The sequence below is a fragment of the Hemicordylus capensis genome, chromosome 5, assembly GCF_027244095.1.
Source record: "Hemicordylus capensis ecotype Gifberg chromosome 5, rHemCap1.1.pri, whole genome shotgun sequence".
Classification (NCBI taxonomy): Eukaryota; Metazoa; Chordata; class Lepidosauria; order Squamata; family Cordylidae; genus Hemicordylus; species Hemicordylus capensis.
The window spans coordinates 218,007,915-218,034,679 of NC_069661.1; the positions used below are offsets into that span (position 1 = coordinate 218,007,915).

The 26,765-nt window shown below is 45.0% G+C and overlaps 1 protein-coding gene across 4 annotated transcripts in view; it reads right to left on the minus strand.

Moving 5' to 3' along the window:
* MICALL1 (MICAL like 1) overlaps positions 1-26,489 on the minus strand; it is a 48,620-nt gene extending 22,131 nt beyond the window's left edge. For 2 of the 4 annotated variants that reach the window (XM_053253434.1, XM_053253433.1), the window contains exons 1-5: positions 25,498-25,652; positions 12,854-12,902; positions 6,498-6,639; positions 4,180-4,280; positions 1,235-1,371 (exon numbers count right to left, since the gene is read on the minus strand). In XM_053253434.1, coding sequence (XP_053109409.1) covers positions 1,235-1,371; positions 4,180-4,280; positions 6,498-6,639; positions 12,854-12,902; positions 25,498-25,643 — 575 coding nt within the window. In that variant the 5' untranslated portion in view covers positions 25,644-25,652. Of the gene's footprint in view, positions 1-1,234; positions 1,372-4,179; positions 4,281-6,497; positions 6,640-12,853; positions 12,903-25,497; positions 25,653-25,990; positions 26,081-26,470 lie in introns of those variants that run through there. The other 2 variants (XM_053253436.1, XM_053253435.1) reach the window with 2 other exon arrangements.
* Positions 26,490-26,765: the final 276 nt, after the last annotated feature.

Here is a 26,765-nt window from a genome sequence, read left to right on the forward strand (position 1 = left end):
GTATGCTCCTGGCTCTCCCAGTCCCAGCCTTGGACCTGTGCCCCCTAGCGGCAAGAGCCACTGCGCCCACGGCTCAGCTCAACACTGTGTATTATGTTAAGTGGCAGCTGCAAGGGGAGTGGGTTGGAACCGTGGAGCACAAAGTGGGTCTTTGGTGCCAACGGCAGCTTCAGGGGCTCATCAGGACTGCAGCACAAGGGTTAAATTCCCTGGTTTCCATTGTCCCACTCCTGATTACCTCCCCCTCCCATAGCTGCTATTTAACACACACACACACACACACACACACACACACACACACACACACACACGTTTAATGAAACATTAATTGTTCTCTCTTGGGACCATTTAAACAAAAAACAAAAAAACATCAATGGACAAACATAACATTGGAAAATTAATACAATACCATTTCTTTCCCAGAGAAGAGGCACATTCAGTAAAACTATGAAAGCAGGTCCTCTTTCCTGAGAGATAGATGCACATATCACTTCTTCACCAGATTTGTATGCATCTCAAAACAAGGATAATGTGGAAAGCAGGCCTCAACTGGGACCATGAAAAAGGATTATGGGTGTCCAATATTTAAGCAGCCAGCATAGCATAGCGGTTAGAGTGTTGGACTAGGGCCGGGAAGACCCGCGTTCAAATCCCTATTCAACCATAATAAAACTCACTAGCTGACTCAGGGCCAGTCGTATATCTCTAAGCCTAACCTACCTCACAGGGTTGTTGTGAGGATAAAAATAAGCATGTACTCAGAGGAGCTCTGAGCTCCTCAAAGGAAGAGCGGGATATAAATGTTACAAAATAAATAAAACAAACAAACTGCCAGAATACACCAAGTGGCACCAAAGAACCTCACAAAACAAGTTTCTACATTCCTGCCCTAGTCCTTATTTTTGAAACACTGATATGGCAACATTATTGAATGTGCTCTGGTAGCACCAATGAGTGAAAAGCAAGTATGAGAAATAAGGATGACAGAACATAACATCACAACAGACAGCCATGATAGCCCTTTTCTCTGGGGCTCTCTAGAGCACCTAGAATTATGAAGTCAAATTCCTAAACCTCATGGCAGCATAAACGAATATGAAGGTAGTTTGTGTTCACAGAGATGTGCCAAGCCACCCTGGGCACAATCGGGGGCGATGCCCAATACGGAAGAATAGCCCTCTATGAGAGCAGGTAAACAGGACTACTGTTTGCTGGGCTGGGCTAGGAAGCTTACCTGAAACACTGACGGTGGTACAGTTTGCCCTCAACCAGATAGCGCTGGACCAGGTGGACATGTTGTTGGCAAGCTGAGCACGTGCTGCTTAGGGTGGTTTGCTGGGGCTGCTCTGACGAGTCTTCAGCAACATCATTCTGAGGAGGCCACAAGAAGCCCATGTGAGAATGACTCCAGACACAAGGAGGTTGATGCCCACCTCCGTCTTGTTCAGCAGAACCACAAAACTATTGTGGATCCAACCACAAAATCCATCGAAGGAGAGAAAAGGCTACTGTGGTCTGCTAGAATCTACAGTGCCCCACCATGTCACAACTACCTGCCTCATCCCATTCATATAGCAGACAAAATGTATCAAGAAGGAACCTACTCGACTTTATTTTATTTTATTATTATTGTTGCTGCTGCTATTATTGTTTTTCCTGTTTGATCTACAGGTACACCTCATTATCGGCAGGGGTTCCAATCCTCGCCTACAACTGCGAGTAACGAAATCATGAATAACGAATCATTGCGACGATGGAAATTGGAGGGTTAGGTTCCTGGAGGGTCGAACACTGTGAGGAAAACAGCCCAAAAATGTTTTTTAAAAGGGGGCAAAATAGTGCTCTACCGTGCTCTGCGGGCCTCCAGCTGTCCAGCAATGCCCTCCAGAAATTAACCCCCTTTTTGCCGTTCCCCCCACCCCAGAGTATGTTGAGGCTGGGTGTCAATTACCCGACTACAGAGACGTGAAACTGCAGATAAAGAATCCGCATATAGCGCAGTCTGCCTGTATTGATAAGCACAACAAACTATTTAATAGTTCCTTTCGTGATAATTAAATCTATCACTTTGATTGTTCAAGGTGGGGTGGGTGGAAATTGGACTTATTTTGATTCAGCTGTACTATAAAATGTTGTCTGTGTTATAATGTCAATACATAATGAACTGTTAATAACAAAAAATAAAGTGTGGGGCGGGGGGGAGGGTTATACAATATTCCTTGGTCCAGTTCTCAGCAAGATGCTGAAGTGGATGAGGTATCTTTAGCTCCTGCAGCTCCTTCTCAAACTTTAATAGTTCCAGAAGAGCAGGCAGGGGAAAGGGGTACCTTCCAGTACCTCTCTAATAATATAAAATCTGTTCAGCCCAAAGGGAGAAATATCCTTGACATCTACTAAGTTAGTCCCGGGCAAATTTTCTTTGGATCTAGGAGTCCGCCCCAAAATTCAAGAGTCAGACAATGGACCACAAAATGACCAGACTTGGTGACGGACATTATGGAGGGGAGGGTAAATGGACTTCTCTTTATCCCCTTTACAAGTAACACACTTGGGACAAAAAAAACAGGGTCGCCTGGCACAAATAAATATTTTATTCAATAACGCTACCTCTGAATAGCCTAGTCCAGGCACCACAGTTAAACTTCTCGGCGCCATGGCTTCTGGTGCCAGGGATTTGTCAAGCCCTGCACTAAGTCCCTAAGCAGAGCATTTGAAAGGCAGAAAAAACATTCAGTTCCAGGTCACATTTCAGACCCCACTGCCTCGGACCTTCCCCATGTTTCCTCCAGCTTCTTACATTATTTGGGCTCTCCATAGATAATCGAGTCTGTCCTTTCTATATCAGGAGTGGCCAACTGGCAGCCCCCACACTGGCCCTGGTCCCCATGTCTCAGGAAAAGGGTTGTCCACATTTACATTTATAAAGGGGAAACCTTCCAAGCGACACAAAGCAGAGATATTCCATGCGACACCTCTTGAACTGTGTATCGAACAGGCAGGCAACATGACTGAATGTGTATGTAATGCTGCCAGGCCTGGACAAGTCTGCTTCACAGCTACGCTCTGTGAACTGCTGAGAGAGAGGGTCATACTGATGAAACCTTGAAGACGACAGTACTCTGTATGCACACTACTGACTACAGCTGCCCTCCGTTAATCTCACTATTCTCATAAGGAAGCTGGGAAACTGTCACAAGGACATTTGCGGGGCGGGGAACACAAAAAGGCAGCCACTTGAGAAGAAAACTGGTGCTTGTGACAGCAGCAATGTAGTTAAAAAGGATCGTGTTGCTTCACTGGTGAGCTCCTGTCTCCCAAAACCTTTCTACTAATCCTCCACAAAAATAACTGAAATGCTATGAGGTGGTGAATTTGGGGAACCACTAATTAGCATACTGCACTTCTGGCTTGAGGCAAGCTCTGTTTCAGCATGCCTGCATGTGACTGAATCCTGGATTGAACTATGTGATCAGGTTTAACATGCTTGCTGTCTGCCCCTGGGCAAAATATTTGACCTCTGTCCCCAAGACCACAAAAAAGGTTGTTTACGATAGCAAAGCTATTATCCCATGAGGAAACATAATAACTGGGGCCAGGATCCTGTAAACACACCAGCCACCGATATGAGTTAAGGGATAGTTATCTCAAACTGATTATTATGTAAATAACCCCGCACATATTATAAAATGACAACAACTCTCTAGGAAGGCCTCTACAACTTGTAACTACCAGCCATGTACTCTGGCTTGCATAGCACTTGAAATGTGTTTTTGCAGTCCCAGGCAGGCAGCATAAATATTTATGCTGCCTGTCTGGGACAGCAAAAACACAGGGGTTGTCAAGATCCATGCAAGCCACAATGAAGTTAAACTCCTGGTGGATTGCCACACGACACGAGGGCAGTGTTTAGCTCAGTGAGTGATAAGTTCTGCTCTTGACCCTTATCAAGGAAAGGGGCATATCCCTGAGCCAAATGCAAATTCAATGCAAACACTACCACAATAACCAAATCTACATGAGGCTCATAAACTCCTCACGACTGAGACAGACAGACAAGATGACAGATCATACATTTTGAAACACTCTCTTTTGATAAGTGCTCATTCAATAGCTAGAGCAAGAAGCAGGTTAGAGGAAACTGACAGAGCAAACTCAGACTCCTTTTAGCAGACGAGGTACCTGGGGTGCTGATGTGGTCTCGGGTGCAACCACAGGCCTGTTAGCTGGCAATGTGGATGAGGAAGCAACCACAGAACGCTTCATAGGCGGGGGGACTCTGGCTGCAAAGACAGAGAGAAGGAGGGGAAAGGGGAATTGGTCCATAATAGTGACTAGTGAATCAGAAATGCAAAAGGTGTGGAGAGCCACCTGGTTTTCCCATGCAGAATGGCCAGCCTCTCACCCTTTGTCACCACCGCACAGAGGAAGAAGGCCAGGCTGGAGCGGAAGCATGAGGCCTGTGAAAATTACTTTGTGGGTGTTGTGGATAAACTATTCACTCACTCGATGGCCCTGTTCCATTACACCTCAAAGCTGTTGTGATGAGAGTTAAACAAGACTTAGCAGAGAGGGAAAGCGTTCACAGCAGAGTCACGGGGAGTCCAAAGGAGCCATGTCCTGTGACTGGTCTTAGTAGCCAGTCAACATTTCTGTCCCCGCTCCCCTGACTTGTCTCCGAGATCATGCTCAGCAGGGCTGTCCGGGGGGGGGGGGGGGGCGGCTCCTTAACATTTCATATCATTACGGAATCATACTGATTGATGACATACAGTGTAAATAGTGAGAGTGAGGTTTTTGGACATGTCCAACCAGCTTGGACATATAGTGCATTTCTAAAGAAATAGAAATAAAAAGCACAACACATGCTTCACAGTTCTCATTCAAAATCAACTTGAGCATAGTGCATTTATAAATATATATATATATTATATATTGCTAGCTCCAGAAGTTTTTGTAATTTTCTGCCATGTAAAAGCCATTCACAGGACTTTTTTGATGGGTTTTCTAGATTTAATTAAAAAAAAAAACAATAAAAAACTAACCTTTTGTCCAATCCACTTCAATTTAAATATACCTATTCCTCCCACCCTGCCCTACATCTCTGCTCAATACCAAAGCCCTATAGCAAGCCAATCCCTAAATACTCAAGTTGGGCGGGGGGGGGAACCACAAAAAGGAAATCACATCATACCTCCTTTACTAAGCAGGCAAAAGGTTGGGCAGAGGGTCTCCAGAGAGCTGTGGTGGGCAAGGGCAGCCAGTGCTGGACACTTTGCCTGCCTCCTCCCTCCCTTCCTGAGCTTCAGGCTTTAGCGAGGCCTGCATGCAGGCCTCTCAGGAAGCCCTGCCTACCTGATGAAAAACTGAGAGGTGGAGAGAGAAGGAACTCTGCCTGCTTGCCTGAGAGCCTTTCAAGCCTGTGCTGCACATCCACACAAAAGATCAGCTCCAGCTGGGCTGCGCACAGGGAAAGATCAGTGGCTGGGACGGGGGTGGGAGGGAGAGGAGGGCAGGCTGCACTGCAGTGTGCCCAGAGCGGGGCCTATGTCAGTGCGGGGCTTAGGGCAATCGCCCCAGTTGCCCCACCCTAAGGATGGCCAGGCACTTACAGATCCACTCACCAGGTCCTCTGGAGAGAAGGATGCTCTCCAGAGCTGTGTTGCAGTTTGAAGAAAGTAAGGAACAACCCTAGTTTATCTTGCCGTTTCTTACCTTCTCCATACCTCAGTGTAACTGAGAGAAGTCCCAGCCTGTCCCTCAAGTCCTCTGTGTGTCTCAGAAGACTAGGGTGGTGATGTTTAGGGGTGAGCACAAATAAAACAGCTCTCTAGCAAGCTAAGCCAATACCGCAGGTGTGTACCTAAAAACAGCCTGCCTGCAGCAGCAGCAGCATTTGTGCTTGAGAAGCGCCTATGAGGGGGCTCATTTTCACCAATCCCCCCTTTTCCCTGGAACAGGACTGCACAACTTCAGCCCTCCTGCATATGTTGGACTACAACTCCCATTTTCCCTGACAACTGGCCACTGGGGATGAGTGAGTGGTAGTCCAAGAACAGCTGGAGGGTCAAAGTTATGCAGCCCTGCCCTGGAATGTTATTTGACACCAGAAATACGTCGCTGAGGGCTGCAAAGCCCTCAGGGACACAGCTTTCAGGGTCAAAGAGTGCTTACACATGGTTAGTCTGCATGTCAGGTCAGCATTTGTGGACTCTGACACTGGACGTTGGAAATGTACAGAGCACTTCCAAAATGAAGAACACCTGCAGAGAAAAGCTTCTGTCTTGCTCCAAACTCTGTAGAAGGGCAGGGGTCTATCACACTCGCTAAAGGGAGGAGGGATGCTCAACACAGCAAGCTGATTTGTGAACCTCTGGTAACCTCACAGTCTCTGTGGATGGCAGAAAGCAGGTAGCACCACACTGAAAAGAACAGAGCTGCTCCTAAATGTCACTCTGGACCATGGCGTGAAGCAGGAAATGCGATTTTGGAGCTCTTACCTTGGCCGGGGTTGTTAAAATGGTTGTAATACTGAGACACGTAGGTCATGATGCTAAGGCAGTCGGGGACTTTCATGGAGACCATGTCCCTGGGATCCAGCAGGGCAGGGATCCCCAGCTCCTGCTCAGCCACCTCAAATGCCTACAGAAGGGAGTGAGGGAAAGCAGGTAAAAAGGCGAAGCTCACTCAGATTGTGGGTCAGCATCAGGGAGCAAGTAACAAAGGAAAAACCCACCCAGGCTTGCTTTCTTTATTGTCCCAAGTTTTATTGTCGCTTTTCATTTTTGTTTTAATGTGGTTTTAATTGCACACTTTATTCTACTGTTCTACTTTGTGAGCTGCCCAGAGAACAATGGTTATAGGATGGCCAATACAGTTATTTTTGATTGATTGACTGATTGATTGGATTGAATGAAATGTACAACTCAAAAGTAAGCAGAAAGAAGGATGACAAGGAGTCGGAATCTTCACACCCTTGCACTACCTGCTGTGCACCTCTAAAACAGAACCATGCCAATGCTCTTTCATAGCTTGTACACAAGGGACCTTGACCAGTCCATCACATAAGGGCACACGCCCCATGTAAAACCTGGTGCAGAATGTAGATTCCCAAGAGGCACAGGTGGCTCTCCTTTTTCCAAAACAAGTTGCTAGCCCTCATGATTACTGAGAATTGTGCAAGCATCACTCACAGATGATGGGTGGTGATGGGAAGATTAAAAGTGAAGGGGTCCATGTGCTGACCCACTAGTGATCAGGGAGCAGGACGTTATGCTAGCTTCCCCTTGCATTTGCCCTGCTATCATTCCAAAATGGTGTGCCATTTCTGCAAAGCCCCCTTACCACCACCATTCTAGCCACCTTAAAATAAATATGGTTCTTTGGGAAAGATTTCAGAGCTGCTTAATGTTTTGGCTGCAAGTTATTTTGGATTGTGTGCTGTGTGTCATCCCGCTATTGGATTGCCACTATTATAAATTTGATGCACTTTAAAAAAATATTTTGGAATTGTTTTTACAGATTATTTTAATGTGCATGTTGTGAGCCATTTTGAATCTTATAAGAGGAAAATAGGATTCAAAAAAATTCAAAATAAAAATTAAATGCTGGTACAAAAGCGACATTCATACATACCTACTTTGTGTAGAATACAGAATTCAGTCTTTTCTGCATGGAGTAAAACCAGACTTCCTCTTAATATTTACAGCCCAAAAGAGGACAGCTCTATTTAAGGGAGTTTCCTCACAGGATTGTTGGTTGGTCAGAAAGGAAGTCAATGAATGTAAACTAGGATGATTTTGTCAACAGTTTGGAGTAGAAGCTGAGCAAGCCCAAGGGCCTCCTTCCCTGTTTCCACACTACCCAATAGGTGATAAGTACTCTAAGGGGGTTTCACAGCTTGTTAAAAGTGTTGACTGAATGTGCAGCAGCTGTGAAAAAGGCCAACTCCATGCTAGGGATCATGAGGAAGAGGACTGAATAAAACTGCTAATATTATAATGCCCTTATACAAAACTACGGCGCGGGCACACTTGGAATACTACGTACAATTCTGGTCGCCACATCCAAAGAAGGGCATTGTAGAACTGGAAAAGGTGCAGAAGAGGGCAACCAAGATGATCAGGGCCCTAGAGCACCTTCCTTATGAGGCAAGGCTACAAAACCTGGGGCTATTTAGTTTAGAAAAAAAAGACGACTGCAAGGAGACATGATAGAGGTCTATAAAATCATGCATGGAGTGGAGAAAGTGGACAGAGAGAAATTCTTCTCCCTCTCACATAACACTAGAACCAAGGGTCATCTCATGAAATTGATTGCCAGGAAACCTAGGACCAGCAAACGGAGGTACTTTTTCACACGCATAATCAACTTGTGGAATTCTCTGCCACAAGATGTGATGACAGCCCACAACCTGGATGGCTTTAAGAGGGGTTTGGATAACTTCATGGAGGAGAGGTCTATCAACGGCTACTAGTCGGAGGGCCACCTCCAGCATCAAAGGCAGGATGCCTATGAGTACCAGTTGCAGGGGAGTAACAGCAGGAGAGAGAGCATGCCCTCAACTCCTGCCTGTAGGCTTCCAGTGACATCTGGTGGGCCACTGTGTGAAACAGGATGCTGGACTAGATGGGCCTTGTACCTGATCCAGCAGGGCTGTTCTTATGTTCTTAAAAGCCCTTCCAGTCTGCTGTGTTGCACAACATCAAGATTCTGAATACGCAGACTGGTCTCCCCACCCCTCAGAAGCACAGTATAATTATTCCTCCTACAGCAGGTAAGAAAATAAGAAGAGCCCTGCTGCATCAGGCCCAAGGCCTATCTAGTCCAGCATCCCGTTTCCCCACAGTGGCTGCCAGTTCCATGCACAGAAACCAGCTTTGTATGCGGATGCTCTTTGGGGATAGGTTCCCTCTAAGAGGGATTCCCACTCCCAGATGTTGTTGACTACAACTCCCAGAATCCCCAGCTGCAGTGGCTTTTGCTTGGGATATTCATTCATTCATTCATTTATTGTTGAATTTATATACCGCCTTTCATTAAAACAATCTCAAGGCGGTTCACAGCAAAATTTAAAAACAAAATTGTAAAAAAGACACAATTAAAATATTAAGCTAAAGATATAAAACAAATCTGATTAAAAATTTAAAACAAAAGCATAAAAGCAATACAGAGTACAAAGAGCAGCAGCAGAGACAATCAAATAAAAGCCTGGGGGGAAAGCCACGATGTAACATGCTTTCTAAAAGCTGTGATGGAGACCGAGGAGCGAATAGTCACTGGGAGAGCATTCCAGAGTCTGGGGGCAGCAACAGAGAAGGCCCTGTCCTGCCTGCACAACAACCGAGCCTCCCTCATTGTCGGTACCCGGTGCAGAGCCTCCTCAGATGACCTCGTCAAGCAGGCCGCAACCCTTGGGAGCAGGCGGTCCCTCAGATATCCCGGGCCCAAACCGTTAAGGGCTTTAAAGGTCAAAACCAGCACCTTGAATTGGACCCAGAAACAAACTGGTCGCCAGTGCAGCTCACAGAGGAGATGCAATAGCGAGGTCTCTCCATCACAGATTCCCCATGTGATCCTATCAGCAGTCAAACAGTTGCATGTGGGCTTGGACTGGAATGTAAACATAACAAAAAAACAACAACAACTAGTGCTGTAATCTTGGTGATGTGGGAGAGAGCAAGGCCAACGTTTGAATTGTCCCCTTGGATAAGCAGGGTCTGCCCTGGTTTGCATTGGAATGGGTGACTACATGTGAGCATTGTCTGCTGTAAGATATTCCCCATAGTAGGATGGGAACGTGGCTCAGTGGCAGAGCATCTACTTGCATGCAGAAGGTCCCACGTTTCCCTCCCTGGCATCTCCAGGTGGGGCTGGGAGAGACTCCTGCCTGGAACCTTGGAGCAGTGGCTGCCTGCCAGTGTAGCCTAAACTGTCTCTAGCCAGAGTTCTGCAATTACATCAGCGCTACTCTACCCAGCCGAGATTATTATTTACACTCGCTCGGCCTCTGACGACAAGCCACAGAGGGAAATCTAAGCACATTCTTCTACTGTCATGGCAGACAATTACACAGGGCTGTATCTGCAAGTTTGCCATACAAACATGGCATCTAGTATTCTATACAAAACTAGGCACCCTGGGAATTTGAAGTGCCCCCCCCAACCCCCACTGCTTTAAATGTGGGACCTGCCTCAGAGGTCCCAGCTAAAAATTAGTTCTGCTGGTGGATCTGTTTGAATAGGGGGTGGTGAGGCAATAGGGGGTGGTGAGGTGGTAATTAATAATAATAATAATAATACATATGATAAATAAATAAATGAATGAAGTTTTGCATATGATCTGCAGAAACCATGATTGTTTTATTTTGTGGTAAAGCATGGGAAAAAATAAAATAAAAAGCCACACACTGCACAAGGTTGCCCTCCCTTCTTTCCAGTATAGGATGCTTTTGGTTTCATTTCTGCTTCTTCTCCTACACAGCATAACCCTCTCTTGCCTTGTGCCAATCTCATCCCACCCTGGAAACACCACGTAATTAACAATCCAAAACTTTTGTTTTTTGCAGTCTATTTGGAGATAACTGAGGGCTCAGAACTTTCAAGAAGCAAGGTTTATTGGGTACAACTGATTTTCATTAAAAGGGAGCATGTTTGTTTGTTTAGAGAATAACTGGAACAGTGAACAAACTGCAGTGAACTACAACTGCTTGATGTTTAACCAAAATAAATATATTTTTTAATTTTTGTCCATGCTATGTGAGAGTCAGAGCAAGAAGGGCTCTTCTTCTTCTCACCTGTGTTCTCCCAGACCTTCCTAAAATCTGATCCCATAGGGCAGAGGTGGCCAACCTGAGGCTTTCCAGCTGCTGTTGGACTAAAACTCCCATCATCCCCAGCCACAATTTATTACAGCTGGGGGTGATGGGAAAGGTAGTCCAACAACAGCTCGCGAGCCTCCCAATGGCCATCCCTACCATGGGGCAATTTCAGGAAGTGTGATGGGAAACTTCCATGTTATCCCTCTTTTGCTTGTACACGAGTGTTCCCTCTAAGGTGTGTGCATGTGTGTGCACTCATACTTTTTGGATGTCCGCTCAATTACTTTAACTCCCACTCAGGTCGAGTCAGGAGGGCCCCACTCTGAATGCAAGTGCGCACACACTGCCTTAATACTGCCACCCAGAACAAAACTCATTCTGCACACAGATGAAAAAAAACCAGAGAGAATACTGCGAGAGACTCCTGTCCCTTCCCCATCCCACTTTTGGAAAACACAGAGGGAAGAAAAAGAGAACGGGCAACAGCGAGACAGACAAGGCACACCTCTGGTTCTTGCACTGCCAATGAGCATTCATGATCGTTGGTCATTCATGAGCCAAGCCAGGCTGTCTCCGGGCCTTCCTTTGCCCATCTCTCTGCTGCTGCCTCTCGGGCACACAAAGAAATACCCACCTGACCCCAACCGTGATCTAGGTGAACACATTCTCCATTTGGTTCAAGGAGAATTTTGTTGTTGTTGCTTCTTGCATTACTGTTTACCTTTTAGGTGTGATGTTTAAATATAGGGTATATAAACCTGCCTTATGCATTCAGCCCAGTATTGTCTAGTCTGTCTGGGTACTTAAAAGGAATGCTTCCTCCCAGATGAACCTGCCTGAATGTTGAGATCATTGAGGGGAGGACTCTGCTTTACATCTTGCCTCTTTCAGAGATGCAATGCACAGCTATCCCAGACAGGACCTTCTCAGGAGTGCTTCCAGACTGCAGAACACACTCCCTGTGGAGGCCACCCTCACTGGCCATCTTTCACCACCAGGCTAAATCATTTCCTTTTAGACAGGCATTCTAGCAACTGTTGATCAGTTGACTGCTGTTCTTCTGTGGTTATGCTAATCATTATTTTTTAATCTTCTTATGTTTAAAATGTATATTAATTGAATTTTAATATTTTTGTTTTACTGTACACCACTTTGAGTTTTTATAAAGAACTGTGCAGCATCAATCAATCAATCAATCAATCAAATTCAGTAACAGCAAAAGCTCTCCAAAGGCTCAGACAGAGAGATTTCCTAGCCTGCTGCCCAAGATCTCTTTTCAGCTGGAGACGTCACAGACTAAACCTCAGCTTTCTGCATGCAAAGCACATTCCTTCCCTGTAGAATTTGAACCCATGATCTTGAGGCCAGTGCGAATGAAAGCATCATGCTTAATTCGCAGAGTCACTTTAGAGGGCCAAAATGTATGGCATATGTCTGCAGTGCAAGTTTCTCCCAAATTCTGTTTGTCTTTTTAAAACAATGCTAGAAGATGATAGCAGACATGCACCTTCTAGGGCATAGCTCAGGGGCAGAGCATCTGCTTTTCCTGGCATCTCCAAGGAGAGCTGGGAAAGGCTCCTGCCTGAAACCTTGGAGAGCCACGGCCAGTCAATGTAGATGATACTAAACTAGTTGATCTGACTTGGTTTAAGGCAGATTCCTATGTTCCTAAGCAAATCCTACTTTTAGTTCAATTGCCTCAGATAAGCCTGAGGTGGACAGTACGGAAAATGAAAGATAGGGCCAGATTCAGGAAGACCACCCTCAGCTCCTGCCTCTGGGCTCCCCAGAGGCATCTGGCAGGCCACTGTGTGAAACAGGATGCTGGACTAGATGGGCCTTGAGCCTGATCCATCAGGGCTCTTCTTAAACCAAGAATGAAAGTCAATTCCTAATTTCTAAGTGCAAGCAACAGATTTCTAGGTATTTGAGTGACCAGGTCCTGGAATTCTTCTGGCTCTGCTGAGAGCAATAGTGTCAAAATGGCACCAGCATTAAGCAAAGTAATATATAGTAAAGACATAGGCAGAGACTCACCAGGCGGTTGTTCTCATATACATTATCCTTGGAAAGTGAGTTAAAGTCCCTGAAAAAGAAACAGAAAACAGAGGTGTCATGGGAGGAGGAAGAATGGCTCTCTGCCAGATCACAGACAAATCTGCAAGGCAGCATCTCAGAGCAGCCATTATTAGCGAGACATTTAAAAGTGTCATTTTCAGTCCAGAGCATCTTTGTAGTTCAGCTGCCCTTGTTGTCAAAGAATAGGAAAGGAACCTTCTGACTGTGAGCCTTTCAAAAACACAAAAGGCAGGAAATGCAGACTAGAGAAGAGTCTCCATTCTAGGACCACTAGTTATACCCATGCACCAAAGGAAGCAGCACAGACACTTTCACAGGAAAAACGCCTGCTCCACAAAGGCACAGTGCGATATAGCTGTGCTCTTGGGCTACGCTTGCATGATTTGCCCAATAAATGTTCCCAGCAGATTGGGCTCAAAACTCGGATCAGTTCATAGTTGACAATTCAACCAAACAAGAGTGCACTGCTATACTCCATCATGAGCAATGCTTCACACCTGATATAATCCCTATCCAAGCGTACCGTGGTATAAGTGGGGAAACCCTCAATGTATATTAGTGGACAGTGAATGTAAAAGCATATGTTTTTCTAGGTATATACTTGTTAGAAAACCATCACTGGCAGACATACTGAATGTATTATAAAGATGATGATGATCTGCTATTACAAGTCTAGTCCAACTAGAAGAGGTTATTTTAAAAGAATGTACCAAATTTGGAAAGAGAAGCATCGAGATACAGAAATAACAGAACAAAGGCTAGCCCACCAGAGAAGATTCATAATAAGAAATGAAGTATTCACAGAAGTTGAGCTGGAAGAACTGCAAAGAGCAACACAAGCTCAAGATATGGAAGAAGAATTACCACCAATTGAAGAAGTTGCTCGGGCGCAGGTGGAGGAGGTGTTGGCAACAGAGGATGCCACTGTCACTGAACTGTTTCAAAATCAAAACCAGGCAACTTCCCCTTTGCCTTCATCTCAAAAACCTGAATGCCATTTCACAGAAAAGCAACAAGAACTAAAGCAAACAAATAACTGAGCACATGAACCAAACAAACACCAGGGTTCGACTTCTAGCTCGAAAAACAGTTGCCAAAAACAACTTGCTCAGGCATTAAAAGATGTCAATGCTGCACTTGCAGAAATAACCAATAATTTGCAAGAAACAAACCAACTAATGTACAGTGCAGCAACAACAACAACACAAGAGCTCGGATATAAGATCAGTGGACCTGTAAAAAAAGAAAGTAGTACATCACCTAAATGGAAGATTAGATTAGAAAATAAAATCACCAGGCTTTAATCAGATGCTAGTAAATTGAAAGATATGAAAGACAAGAAGCTAAAGAATGAAAACACCAAACAGTATCTGATCCAAAAATATCATCTAGACTTCAAGGAAAATTAGAGAAGTCCTGGAAATAATAAAGCAGCAAATAACAGCCGTGTCAAAGAAGATTAACAGATACGAAGCCAGAATTACACAACACAGGCAGAATCTCCAATTCCAGTGGAATTAGAAACTTTTCTACCAAAGCATAAAAGGAGAAACTGCAAGAAACATAGAAACACCAAATAAAGAAGAAACAGTGCAATTCTGGGAAGAATTATGGGACAATCCAGTAGATTATAATAAAAAAGTAGGCTGGGTAAAAGAGGTCGAAAAATGTAACCAACAAATGCAAGATCTAATAATAACACCAGAATTAATAAGTGAAAGAGCAAATAAAATTAAAAATTGGACTGCACCAGGCGACGATAAACTGCATGGCTTTTGGCTTAAACACCTAACAAGCCTTCATAAACAACTATCAGAACAGTTCAACCACATTTTGCAAGGAGGTGATATTGAACAATGGTTAACAACTGGGAAAACTCATCTCATAATGAAAGACCCAGCAAAAGATGCAGTTCCAAATAATTATAGACCGATAACCTGCCTGCCAACCATGTTCAAATTATTAACTGGAATAATAGCAGATGAAGTAATGCAACACTTATTAATAAGCATCTTCCAGTTGAACAGAAAGGAAACACTAGAGCACAAAAGATCAGCTGCTGATTGACAAAATGATTTTAGAAAATTGCAAGAGAAGAAAAACAAATCTAAGTGTTGCATGGATTGACTACAAGAAAGCCTGCGACTCATTGCCTCATACATGGATATTAAAATGTTTAGAAACAACTGGTGTCAGCAAAAACATTCAGATATTTATATAAAAAAGCAATGAGCATGTGGAGTCACAGTTAACAATCAATGGCAAGACACTTGGACAGGTTAGCATCAGAAGGGATATTTTCCAAGGGGACTCACTATCCCCTCTGTTGTTTATAATCGCCATGACTCCACTTTCACAAATACTAAACAAAACAGGCCTCGGATACCAAACATCTAAAACATCAAATCAAATCAACCATCTGCTGTACATGGATGATTTGAAGTTGTATGGAAAGTTCCAATCAGAAATCAAATTACTGCTAAACACTGTCCATATATTCAGTAACAATATTGCAATGGAGTTTGGACTAGTCAAGTGTGCTGCATTAATAATGAACAGAGAAAACATAACAAAAACAGAAGGAATAGAACTGCCCAATGGAAGCAACATCAAGAACCTGGAAGAGAAAGAACATTAGAAATACTTGGGCATTCTCCAGGCTGATAACATTGCACACACTGAATTTAAAAGAAAAATTGGAAGTGAATACATCAGGAGAGTTAGAAAAATCCTAAAGTCCAAACTCAATGGCTATACCTGTTATCAGATACACTGCAGGAATAATAGACTGGACCCAGGCAGAGCTAGAGACGCTAGATCGTAAGACCAGGAAAATCATGACCATCAATCATGCTCTGCACCCCCGCACTGATGTAGATAGGCTATACCTCCCTTGCAGCTCAGGTGGAAGAGGAATGCTCAAGTCCATCAAACAGTAGAGGAGGAGAAAAGAGCCCTTGAAGAACATATAAAGGACAATGAAGAAGATGCACTTAAAATGGTCAATAACGAGAACTATTCAACACCAATGAAACAAAGCAGGCCTACAAGAAAGAACAAGTCAAGAACCGAGCAGAAAAATGGAAAAATAAGCCATTGCATGGTTGATATTTGCACAATATAAGTGGAAAATCAAACATCACCAAGACCTGGCAATGGCTTAAGAATGGCAACTTGAAGAAAGAAACAGAGAGTCTAATATTGGCTGCACAAGAACAGGCACTAAGAACAAATGCAATAAGAGCAAAAGTAGAAAAATCAACAAACAGCAAGTACCGCCTTTCTAAAGCAGATGAAACAGTGGACCACCTAATCAGTTGTTGTAAGAAGATCGCACAAACTGACTACAAACAAAGGCATGACAAAGTAGCAGGGATGATACACTGGAACATCTGCAAAAAATACAAGCTACCTGTAGCTTAAGATTGGTGCGACCATAAAATTGAAAAAGTTGTAGAAAATGAAGATGCAAAAATATTATGAGACTTTCGACTACAAACAGACAAACATCTGCCACACAATACATAAGAAAAACAAGACAAAATAATCAACATAGCAATACCAGGGGATAGTAGGATAGAAGAAAAAGTAATAGAAAAAATAACAAAATACAAAGATCTAGAAATTGAAAGGCTGTGGCAGAAAAAGACCAAAATAATCCCAGTAGTAATTGGCACCCTAGGTGCAATTCCAAAAGACCTTGAAGAGCACCTCAACACCATAGGGGCCACAGAAATCACCATCAGCCAACTACAAATAACAACTTTACTGGGAACAGCCTACATTTTGTAGTGATATCTATAATAATAACAACAATATTGATAATAAAATTCTGGCATCCCAGGTCCTTGGGAAGGACTCGATGTCTGGATAAAACAAACCAGTCAATAATACCTGTCTGTGTAAACAAGAAATTATTATTTCACTTATTATTATTATTAGTTAATAACCATAAAATTAATGCCCTAAGTGCAATTCCAAAACAACTTGAAGAGCACCTCAACACCATAGGGGCCACAGAAATCACCATCAGCCAAATACAAAAAGTAACTTTACTGGGAACAGTAAACAACTGGGAACAGTAAACAAGCAACTTTACTGGGAACAGCCTATATTCTGCGACGATATCTATGACAGCAGCAACAGCATTGACAATAAAATTCAGCCATCCCAGGTCCTTGGGAAGGACTTGATGTCAGGATAAAACAAACCAGTCAATAACACCTGTCTCACTGTGTAAACAACAACAACATTATTTCATTTCAGTTTATTATGATATTTGATCAGATAATGACTAATATTTATATACTGCTTTTCAACAAAAGTTTCCAAAGTGGTTTATATAGGCAGATAGATAAAATAAGACGTAAGCCAAGCTGAATGCAAAACAGACTCCTATCTGATCTTTACACAAGACAATATACATAGGTGGATTGGTTTTGTTTTTGCAGTACAGGGATTGTACCGCTGGGTGCATACGTGCTTCACATGAATTTTCAAACTATTTTAAAATCCCCATACAACTGTGTCCCTAAAAAGCAGAGTTGTTTCGAACCGGGCTTCTAAGAAACCAAAAAAGATAAACTCACCAAATATCTCTCACCGGATATTTAAGACTTTCTTCATGATCCCCAGTTCTGGTGCACTGCCCCCGGAAAACTGTTGAGCCTCATTCATCATTTAGTGACAAGCAATTGGAACCACCACCACCAGGGGCTGCTCAAGATACTGCGATGTCTGAGGCAAGGTGCCCAGTGGGGGCCAGGCCCTTTTCAAAACCAATGCAAGCTTTGAGAAGGGGCATGGGGGAGGCAGGGAGGTGGCTAGCAGACATCTCTTCTCTGCTCATGCTTCTTGCAAGCCTTGCGAAGATTGCAAGGAGAGGCAAGGGTCAGATCTGTCCCAAAGAGCTCCTCCGATGGCAACAGCAAGTGGCATCTCGCCACCCTGCTGGGACCCCAAGAATCTACCATCTGAAATGACTGCCTCACCTTTAAAGGGCGGCCCCTGAGAACAACAAAAATCTGAATTGCACCAAAATAAATCTCAAAGGAGATTGTGCAAAAAGGAACAGCAGGCCAATTAACTTCACTTAGGCAAGCATTATGCTTGCATAAATTGATACCACTCAGACCGATACTTATGACCAACCCTCCTCTGCCACCAACTCCTACCCCAGTGACATCCTGTTCAGGCCTCTCTCTGTCCAGGGATGATGGTAGGATGGAACCTGACACTGTCAACTGTTTCTCAGCTCTGACAATACCAGCTGCCACTCAGGATTCCATCTCCTTTTTTATGAAGTTACTAATGGGGAGGGGCAACTTATTTCTCATGATTTTCCAGCACCAAATGCAAGGGACGGAAATGAACAAGTTAGGACGTGGTCCATGGATGTCTGAGATGTTACGCATCCACCATAACAGCAACTGTGATCGGGCATGATGGCATTATCCATTCAGTCATCTCAGCATTTTTAAAAACAAAACCCTTCATTTAGCATCTCTGCATTGCTGACAGGAAGGCAAAGATGATCCCCACTTTATCTGCGAGAAAACAAGGATGAAGCTGAGTCACCTTTACTCACATAGACAATATCTTAGTTCAGGAGTAGGTTCATCAGTAGTGCATGGGTTTTACTTTTGTTTTTTTAATATATTTCATTATTTTGCTGCCACCCTAACTCTACACTGCAAACATCAGGGAGTTTAAATTCTCCTGGATTCCTTATCCAGGATCCATCTAGTCAGGCCTTCAGGACCAGGAAGTCTGCTTGTAGCTGCAATCCTAAAGTGCTAGATCAGCAAATTCCATTGCTAGATATATTAATTTCTCCATATCTGGTTTAATTCTACATTTCAACGGGGACAAGAGAGCTTGTCTCAGGGGCCATATCAGAGGCTGCCGGTTGGTGGTTCCCATGCAAGAGGATCTAGCTAGACCGGGGAGACCCGAGTTCAAATCCCCATTCAGCCATGATACTAGCTGGGTGACTCTGGGCCAGTCACTTCTCTCTCAGCCTAACCTACTTCACAGGGTTGTTGTGAAAGAGAAACTCAAGTATGTAGTACACCACTCTAGGCTCCTTGGAGGAAGAGCGGGATATAAATATTAAAATAAAATAAAATAAAAAAATATGATGAATATTTCTATACCACTTTTCAGCCAAAGTCCCTAAAGCAGTTTACATAGATATAAATAAATAAAATGGCTCCTATCCCCCAAAGGGTTCACAATGTAAAAAGGAAATATAATATGGACACCAGAAACAGCCACTGGAGGGTAGGGCCAGTTGCTCTCCCCTTGCTAAATAAAGAGAATCACCACTTTTTAAAAGGTGCCTCTTTGCTCTTTTAGCAGGGGTAGCTTTTTGTATTTAAAAAATAATCAGAAAGAATGGTCTAAATATTTAAACAAAATCTCCTCCTTCATCACCTCAGTCTACATGCAAAAATAAAACCTGGCAACAGCTCAACTCAGCAATGATAGCAAACACTGGAGACCAGCTGCTTTATAAACAGTTGCTCAGGTTGGCATACACAGAGACAGTACAATACATGGAAAACTTCCAAGAGCCAAAAATGGTGTGCATGTTAATAGATAGTAGCAGATGACAACAGATGCCTCTCAGGCCAAACGCAGCTAACATATGTCCTACTGGCCCAAGGATGGAGAATTTGATCTGATCCCAGGATCCTCTGGTTCATCAGGAGGTTTTACCATCCCCAAAACAGAGGGATAAGGATTATGCCAGATGCAATGAATGAGAGGAAACCAAGGAGTTATAGCGCATCATATGTTACTGCTTAGCATAATGCACACAGAGGGAGCCCATGGCTTGGTCCATCATCGCTTGTCAATCACTAATGCCAAGGAAGGAGTTTCAGTGCCACCTCTTAGGACAAGCAGGGCTGTGCAAATGCCATGCGAGAGCAGGAAAAGCACAGCCTACAGGAGTGGATGCAGAAGTCAGCTTCTTGGGAACTTCCACTTTCATTAAAATACACAGAGCAAAACTGTTATGATCTACAAAGATACGCCTGAAAGCGTACGAGAACCAGCTCGGTGTCGTGGTTAGAGTGCTGGACTAGGACTGGGAAGACCTGAGTTCAAATCCTCATTCAGCCATGAAGCTCATTCGGTGACTCTGGGCCAGACATGTATGTCTCAACCTAACCTACCTCACAGGGTTGTTGTGAGGAAAAACATAACCATGTCCATTGTTCTGGGCTCCTTGGAGGAAGAGCAGGATATAGACGTCACAATCAATCAATCAATCAATCAATCAGTGAGTGAGTGAGTGAGTGAGTGAATAAATTAAGTAACTAACTAACTAACTAACTAACTCCTGGTGAAATCCGACAAGTCAATAAGGTTTCCTATGTTCAATGGGCAGGTCATTAGTGCCCCACTGCTAGCAGAAGCAGAGGAAACAAGGGGTGCGGGGGGTACAGAATAAATGATATATATTTTATTACAGGTTACAGAAATCACTCCTTGGCACAGTGTTGATTTGCTCATTTCTAGCACAGCATACACAAAGCCCTGCTCATAAGGTCTCTCGAACTTGTGGGAATGAGTAATAGCACAGGAATACGTGAGCGTTCAGAGCTTTACTCTCTCTTGAGCCGACTGTGGTCTGAACAGCTTGTTCAGGTTCTCCAAGGCTTTGGCTGGAACAGCCTGCCTCTATGGAAGACCTTGCAACTGTGGGCTATTCACAATCCCAGCTAGTACTCATTAATAACATGTACTGCTTTAATAAATACAGCTTAGAAGGAGAGAGGGCCTGCTTTTGATCTGGCAAAGGAGTAATGTTTGACTATTTCTTTCCAGCCTTTGATCCCGTAACTTCCAAATCAGAGCCTGCTAAAGTGGTTACAATGATTCAACACTCCCCTTAGATGTTGCTTGGCAAATCCTTTCTTAACGTGCCATGTCCTTGTAAGGTCCTATATGTCAAGCCTGCAACACAGTTCACTCCACTTAACTGAGGAGTGCTTAGTTAGACCATCTGCTACAAAAGAGATTTATGCCCGTGGATATTTAACAGCAATGACTTCTGCTTAATGGGGTAGTACAGTAATTGTCTTTCAAGAAGTTTCAACACTGCTGATGGTAGCATTTGCTGAGCCTCGCTCTGGCCATGTGCTCTAACAGCCATTGTAGGGACTCTCAGCAGCTGTTACATGTTTTTAAACGTTTATGAATTGTTGACCATTCCCGCGTATATTTGTCAGTTGCATGTCAGCAGCACACAGAAGTTAAGAAAGGCCCTCTCTTCCATCTCCAGGCAGTAGCTCAGACTCTCTCTACCGAAGACGGAATCCTGCCCTAACTACAAACTGCCATGGTCAAAGGCTGGGGATGCGGGGAGTTGTCTACATCTGCAACCACATCTGGAGACTCAAGGTTGGGCACTCCCTACATACTACAAGCCTTGACAAATTGACTTTGGATCTAGGAGCCAGTCCAAAAACTTGGCAGCCAGACAATGGACACTTGACAAAATTACTAGGCTTAGTAGAGAATATTTGGCAGGTGTGTGTGTGTGTGTGTGTGTGTGTGTGTGTGTGTGTGTGTGTGTGAAAGAGAGGGGGGGGCTGTTCTTTATCCCCTTTACAAGTAATATACTTAGAAGCGAAACAGGCTGCCTAGGAAAACTAAAGATTTTATTAAATAACTCTACCTTGGAATATCCTAGTCTAGGTACCACAGTTCCTTGGTGCCCGGAATTTGTCAAGTCCCGAGATACTGCATCTGCACAGTTCAATTAGTTCCACTTTGCAGAGTGGCAAATGTTAAAGCTAAAAGGTCCCACCATGATCATCATACTTAGCATTTACAGGGTACAGTTCGAAGCACTTTATGTACATCATCTCAGCAGTTCTTACAATGGCCTTATAAAGTAGGCCAGTAGTATCACCTGTTATTGCAGAAAGGGGAGGGGCTGAGGTTAAGAGATTAAGGCTTGCTTAAGACCACACTGTGAGGACATCTGAGCCAGGGACTTCACTTGCCTTGCAGGATCAGACCAAAAGTCCATTTAGTTCATCAATCTGTCTTCTTCAGCAGCCAGCCAAATGTCCTCAAAAGCTCTTAAGCACAGCATGATGCAAACAGCTATCCCGTCGTTTGTCCACAGTGGTGGGTAATAAGAGTCCAAATACTCCAAATACAGCATACACTTCCCTTTTCAGTTATCACAGCCCAAAGCCACTGATAGAGGCTTCCTCTTCTGTGAATGTGTATAATCTGTTTGAAACGCCAACTAAGCTAGCAATGGTTGGGGAGTGGGTGGGTGGGTGCAGATGAGTGCACTGGAGGGGCACACAACTATGCCTTCAATCGTTATTTGCATGGGTGCTTTATTTTTATTTTACTTTAACAAAAGCAATATAAAGTAGTGATAGACGGTGATAAGTAGGGATGTACTCAAAACATGATTCGTCGTCTGAATCGCAGCACGATCCTTTTTAAACTGAGGCCTTACACAGCCCCTTTAACATGGAGGAGAGCAGTTTCATACCTGCTCCTCTTCCGCTTGCCATCACTTCCATAATCGCAGCACTCCCCGCAACTATGATTGCACGCTGACAGGGTGTCTCCCCCGTGTGCCACCTCTGCACACACATGGCCTCCGCACATGCGCAGTGGCCATTTGGATGGTCAGCATGGTTGCTGACCATACAAATGGCAGCCACACATGCACAGAGACCATGTGCATGCCAGCATTACCCAGGGGCAGCTGGGAGATGCCCTGTCAGCATGCAATCATAGTTGGGGGGAGCACTGCAATTACGGAAGTGATGGCGAGCGGAAGAGGAACAGGTATGAAACTGCTCTCCTCCATGTTAAAGGGGCTGTGTAAGGCCTCAGTTTAAAAAGGATCGTGCTGTGATTCAGACGCCGAATCGCGTTTCAAGCACATCCCTAGTGATAAGTTTCACATTGGGTTAAATCATAGGTAAGCAATGTTGAGCTGCTAGAAGAAATATTCAAAAGTATAGAGTGGTAAACCAACTAAAACGACATAAGGTTGTGAGCAGCAAGCGTCCAGGTTCTCCAGAATTCTTCATCAGACTGGATATTAAGCAAAGGAAAAGAGGAGGAGAGAAAAAACTGGGCATGGCCTTTGGGGGCTTTTACACCAAGTCCAGATTTTTCCCCCTCCCTCCTCACCTTTTGCTTTGCTTAAAATTCAATCTGATGAAGACTTCTGGAGAACCTGACAGCTTGCTGTTCATAGCCTCATGTCATTCCAGCTAGTCTTAACAAAGGTATTACCAGACTGTGAAAAGTTTCACATAATGGCCCCCACATAGGAAGCCACCATATACTGAGTCAGACCATTGGTCTATCTAGCTCAGTGTTGTCTTCACAGACTAGCAGCGACTTCTCCAAGGTTGCAGGCAGGAATCTCTCTCAGTCCTATCTTGGAGAAGCCAAGGAAGGAACTTGGAACCTTCTGCTCTTCCCAGAACAGCTCCATCCCCTGAGGGTAATATCTTGCAGTGCACACACTTCTAGTCTCCCATTCAAATGTAACCAGGGCAGACCTTGCTTAGCTAAGGGGACAAGTCATGCTTGCTACCACAAGACCAGCTCTCCACTGTCCACTGCATGACACGTAGCCAGGGTGGATTTGATTTAAATCAAACTGATTTAAATCACAATTTAAATCACGATTTAAATCACTAGCAGGGTGGATAAAAATCAATGATTTTTTTAAAAAAATCAAAAAAATCCGATTTAAATTAAAAAAATCCGATTTAAATTTTAAAAATCTGATTTTTTTGATTTTTTAAAAAAAAATCATTGATTTTTATCCACCCTGCTAGTGATTTAAATCGTGATTTAAATCAGTTTGATTTAAATCAAATCCACCCTGCACGTAGCTAAGTGAGATCTGATCTGCTTGTGGACTTCTGCTCTGCCTGAGATGAAAACATTTCCTACTGAAACAGAACCATCTCATCTTCCCAGGACTTTATCAGAAGGAATCAAGGAAGCAGCAAGCACATCCAACCTTCCTGTGAAATAGAAGCACAGAAGTCTGTGAAGGACACAAACTGGGTCACATCTGTCTCGCCCTTGACAATGGATATTTCCTACACTGTTTTCTGGTGCTTTGTTCACACACGTCATATTTATAAATAGTAGTAGGGAAGGAAGAAGCATACTGACCTAGATAGTGCAAGAAACTCTTAAAATAATATTAAAAGGAAGGGGGTGGGGAAAATCAGTGATTGTCATGTGCAGGGATATATTTGAAAAGCTACAACACCACAAAATAGTCAAGGGGTGACAGAAAAGGGTACTAACACGTTCATAAGCAGCATCACTGGTCCCGTTTCAGCAAAAACCTTCAACCAACTGCACCAATAGGGCTGTTCATGAATTTCAGAGTTCAGATTCTAACCACTAAGCTGCTCAGCTCCAAACTGGCAAGTCCCTCTGATACCAGAGTAGTTATGCCAACAGCAGTCTCAAGGGCCACATGCCACACCGCCTCCAGACACAGGCAGGCCCACAATGGTTAGAGCAGATCGTCAAAGGCAGCAAGCAAGACAGAACAGAGCAGAAAGAAAGGTCCAAGGGTCCCACCCAGGTGAACCCCATTATCTGGATTCTGCTCCCTCCAAATCTCCTTTGATAAATCTGAGGAAGCTCTCACAGTAACCTTCTCACAGTAACCTTCTGACTAAAGTAAAGTGTGCCATCAAGTCGGTGTCAACTCCTGGCGACCCTCCTGACTAGATCCCACAAATCTCCTCCTCCTACATCTTCGAGGAAGCATGACCCCTATATATTATTATTATTATTATTATTGCATTTATATCCCACTCTTCCTCCAAGGAGCCCAGAGTTTCTCGAGTTTCTCTTTCACAACAACCCTGTGAAGTAGGTTAGGCTGAGAGAGAAGTGACTGGCCCAGAGTCACCCAACTAGTTTGATGGCTGAATGGGGATTTGAACCCGGGTCTCCCCGGTCCTAGTCCAGCACTCTAACCACTACACCACGCTGGCTCTCTACACGGCCCTATGTACAAGATCACTTGAGGGAAACTAGTTAGTACACTTTAGCCACCCAGTATGTCTACTCATACCACCAGTATTCAAAAGGTGATAAAAATATGGATTTCCTCCCTCCAGTCCTTTTGATACAATTGGGGCAGGGGGGCAGATGGCATTCCAGTTTGCATTAGAGGTCATAAGGGACTAGAAGTATCTTCAGAGTCAAGTAATGTGGGGCAGGAGGGTGTGATCTTGTGCAATAAGGCTTCCCCTCCCACATGCCAGCTCTGGAAATGTGGGCTCCCCCTATCCTTTCCTCCAGAGCTTCAGTAGGGCTTCCCCTCTCCCTTCTCCCCCATTCAGCCTCTCTCCCAAGCAGGGGCTTGGAGCTCCTTCCTCGAATCGTGCTGCCATCGCCCTCCTCAAAGCCCTCGTCTCTCCATTCAGCAGCCGCAGAGACGTTCCTCCTCGGGCCGGCTGGCTATCCAGGCGACCTCGGGGCTGCTGGGCCTGGTCCCGGAGTGTGCGGCGAGGGGTGGGGTGGGCAACGGGAGCGGGGGGCGGTCGCCCGGTACTACTACTCACAGCAAATCAGGCCGGTTCCTATGGAGGATGGCGCAAAAGGCCAGGCCGTCCCGGAAGGAGCTGCTGAGGTCTCGGATCTCCACGCCAGGGTAGCCCTCGCATTGGCGGCGGCACCAGGCCTGCAAGGCGCTGCGGGGACCCGACATCGGGGCGGATCCGGGCTCAGGGAGCCGTTGCCCGGGAAAGCGGCATGGATGGGGCGGAGAGGCGGGCAACGAAGGGAGGCAGCCCCGCGTTGCAGCAGCCGCCAGGCGGGCGCGCCTCGGCTCCGGGCGCCTCCTGGGTGCCTCTCAGCGCGGCAAGGCGGGTCTGTGTTTCCGAGCCCAGTCCGGTTCCTCCTTGCCCGTGGCGGCTGCTGGGCGAGGAGGCTGCTGGGCTCCTCCGGTCGTCCCCGCGCTCAGGTTCTCCCACGGCTCCCCGATCCCCTCCTACCCCCGGGGGGCGCCTCCTTCCTCCTCTCCCGCCCAGCCACACCGCCGGGACCTGCTCAGACCTGTCCCTACTGCGCCTTCTCCGCCCAGGATCATCCTCCTCGCGCCGCCGACCCCGGCACGGCTCTTACTCATCCCACGGGACTGGGAGAAGCCTGGGCCGCAGCAGTAGCCCAGCGGGCGACGTAGTCGGAGGAGCAACGCCCGGCACGGCTGCGGCGGGTAGATAGAGGAGCACACGCATTGCTTGGGCAGCGGAGAGAGACCGGAGGCTATTGCTCGCTTCAGCAAGATCGCGGAGGCTCGAGCTAGCAGCTGCTGTCAGCCGTGCTAGCGAAATGGAACCTCCATGTTTAGAGGCAGTAGTAGCCTATTCAGGACTCGTTGCTGGGGAGGGCAAGAGCAGGAGAGGTCTCTCTCGCCTGTGTACTACTATGCCGGGCTTGTGGGCTTCCCGGAAGCCTCGGGTTGGTCACTAAGAGAAACAGGATGCTGGACTAGAAGGGATATGCGGTTTGATCCATTACAAGGCTAGAGGGTACCTTCATACAAGCAAGAGTTTGGCAGCATAGCCAGGCCTGAGCGCTAGAGTCGAATGGTTCTTCAGGGGTATGTGCAACCCCATGGTCCTGCAGTCGCTGTAGCAGGCGCAGAATAAATTAGTCCCTGTTGCGGACTGTGCAAAACATACAGGCAATTCTTTGCAAGGTTAAGCTGGCCTGAGCCCACTGATAGACCAAAAGCCCGTCACCAAAATGTCCTCTCACAAACGTACTACACATACACAAGAACAGGCTCTTGTGCCACCACATTTATCTAAGATAACTGCTTTTTTTT